Source organism: Tiliqua scincoides, chromosome 5 (assembly GCF_035046505.1).
Source record: "Tiliqua scincoides isolate rTilSci1 chromosome 5, rTilSci1.hap2, whole genome shotgun sequence".
Lineage (NCBI taxonomy): Eukaryota > Metazoa > Chordata > Lepidosauria > Squamata > Scincidae > Tiliqua > Tiliqua scincoides.
The window spans coordinates 102,543,292-102,545,756 of record NC_089825.1 but is presented as its reverse complement, the minus strand read 5'-3'; the positions used below and the strand labels follow the sequence as shown (position 1 = coordinate 102,545,756).

The 2,465-nt window shown below is 43.4% G+C and overlaps 1 protein-coding gene across 1 annotated transcript; it reads left to right on the top strand.

Moving 5' to 3' along the window:
- The first annotated feature begins 1,137 nt into the window (after nt 1-1,137).
- LOC136652712 (olfactory receptor 13H1-like) lies at nt 1,138-2,055 on the top strand. The gene has a single exon (XM_066629633.1). It carries the CDS (start codon nt 1,138-1,140, stop codon nt 2,053-2,055), a length of 918 nt encoding a protein of 305 aa, XP_066485730.1.
- Nucleotides 2,056-2,465: the final 410 nt, after the last annotated feature.

Sequence of the window (2,465 nt, the reverse complement as noted above, 5' to 3'; positions counted from 1 at the left end):
TTTTTTAAATTGCTGCATAAGAGTACAGCCCCAGGAAACTGAGTGAAAGTCCAATTGTTTTGGCTTTTTCCCTTACCAATTTGTCCCATTTGAAAGAATCAAATTCCAAAAGCATTAAATGCAGGAGGCTACCAGGCTTCGAATTGTAGTGTATTAGTAACCATGCTCTGGCTATTAAGATGATTGCCCTGTCTCCAAACATAATGCGGCATAGGGCAGCCATTAAGGAATTGTGGCAAACCTTTGCATTAAATACCTTCGGTGCAACTGGGATATACTGACTGTTCTGAGCGCCATTGAGATGTTATTATGATACAGGATGGAACTGATAAGGTGTTAATATATGTCAGTTCTCATTTCCATGTATCATAATACAGTTACCCCAGCTAACTGGGTAAAGAGGCTCTTTCAAGTGGTGCTCCTCTTATATTTAGCAGGGGGAGAAGAACTGTCCCTCTTCACCCCAGCACAGTGTCTCTAGCCAATAAGGGGCACACTTTTTATTTATTTACTTAATTAAATTTGATTTTGTTGTGCGGTGGGGAGGAGGGCTACAAAATCTTCTTTCGCCCCAGGTAGCAGATAGATGCCTTAGGGCCCAATCCTATCCAATTCTCTAGTGCCAGTACTGCTGTGCCAATGGGACATGCACTGCATCCTGTGGTGGGGAGGCAGTCACAAAGGCCTCCTCAAGGTATGGAAACATTTGTTCCCTTATCTCAGGGCTGCATTGCAGCTGCACCGGTGCTGGAAAGTTGGATAGGATTGAGCCCTCAGCTATGCCACTGGCTGGGGGGAGGCGGCAGAGCAAGTGGGTGGTGAGTTTCTGGGGAGGAGGCAGGTTTTCCCCTGATTTTCACTTTTTAAAAAGACCGGATGTGACGTCACTTCCATTTGTGACATCACTTCCTGGGCATCATTTTGAGCTTGAGCTACACGATCATTAGCTATGCCACTGGTTGAGAGCACTGAATTATGTGTATTTATCCCACTGTCAGCTAATATAGTGCTTCAGACATAATATACACAATGCTATTTCACTTATAGTCAATTCTTCCTCTTTCATAAATATTTCTTCTGTTGTGGTCTCTGGAGAAAGAAAACCCAAGGAGAAAACTACTGCGCAACTGAGAAGAGATGAACGAGACAGAAATAACTGAATTTGTCCTCATTGGATTTTCTGGCCGACCAAAAACAAGAATGGGGTTGGCAGCTTTCATAACCATCATGTATTTGGTGACAATGATTGGTAATGGACTAATTACTTTGGTGGTCATATCTGAGCCCCGGCTCCACAATCCCATGTACTTTTTCCTTTGCAACCTATCCATCATTGATATCTGTCTCTGTACAACTTCTGTTCCACAAGCCATTGCCAACTGTTTGGTGGACAGGCCTGTCATGTCTTTTGCTAGGTGTTACACTCAAATGTACGCTGGCATATACTTTGGATCCACTGAATGTTTCCTCCTGGCAGTCATGGCTTATGACCGGTATGTCGCCATCTCCAATCCACTACATTATAGCATTGTCATGAACTGGAGAGTTTGCATCCTCTTGGCTTTGGCGACCTGGACAGTTGCCTTCTTACTTGCTATAGTTCCCTGTCTTGCAAATCCATTCCACGTTTGTGGACATAATAAGATAAATCATATCTCTTGTGAGCTTACAGCCTTCATGAAGTTGATCTGTTCAGACATGGATGTGGAGCAATTGATCATGTATTTTACCAGTACTCTCATAGTCCTCTTTCCCTTCTGCTTCATTCTCTTTTCCTATTTACGCATCATTGTGGCCATTCTGAGAATCCGCTCAGCTGGTGGCAGATGGAAAGCTTTTTCTACCTGTGGATCTCACCTGGCTGTGGTAGCCGTGTTCTTTGGAAACTGTATAGTAACCTACATCAAACCTCAATCGAAAGACGGCCAAGATAGTGACAAAATTCTTTCAGTTGTTAATGGAGTAGTAATACCCACATTAAATCCTTTAATCTATACATTGAGAAACCAAGATGTGATATCTGCACTGAAACGATTGATAAGGAAGAAATTGTGATGCATAAATATTGTGATGCATAAATATTTCTACTGATGATCAGAGAATGTATCACCCTCAGTCAGTAGCATAGCTGGGGGTTGCAGAAATTCACTGGCAATGTGACAATGGTTTTGTTTTGGAGAAACACATGCAGATCTGTCTGTGATGGCTCTGAACTGAAACGTGAATTTAATAGCAGCAGCACTAATTCCAGTTAGATCAGTGGTCTTCATCCTTGATTCTAAGTTTGTTTCCCAAACTGTTCATTAGGCAGGAGGTCTGGGCAGGAGGGCAGGAGGCCTGGTCTAGAGGGTAGAGCCTCCGTCTGCCTAAAGATAACATCTGAAGGTCGCCAGTTCGAGGACACCGACACCGTGCGACCTTGAATCAGCTGACAAGCTGAGCCGAGCTATTCCATCTGCTCTGAA

Coding starts and splice junctions, on each gene's coding strand:
- LOC136652712 (XM_066629633.1), top strand. CDS start 1,138: ATGAACGAGACAGAAATAACTGAATTTGTCCTCATTGGATTTTCTGGC.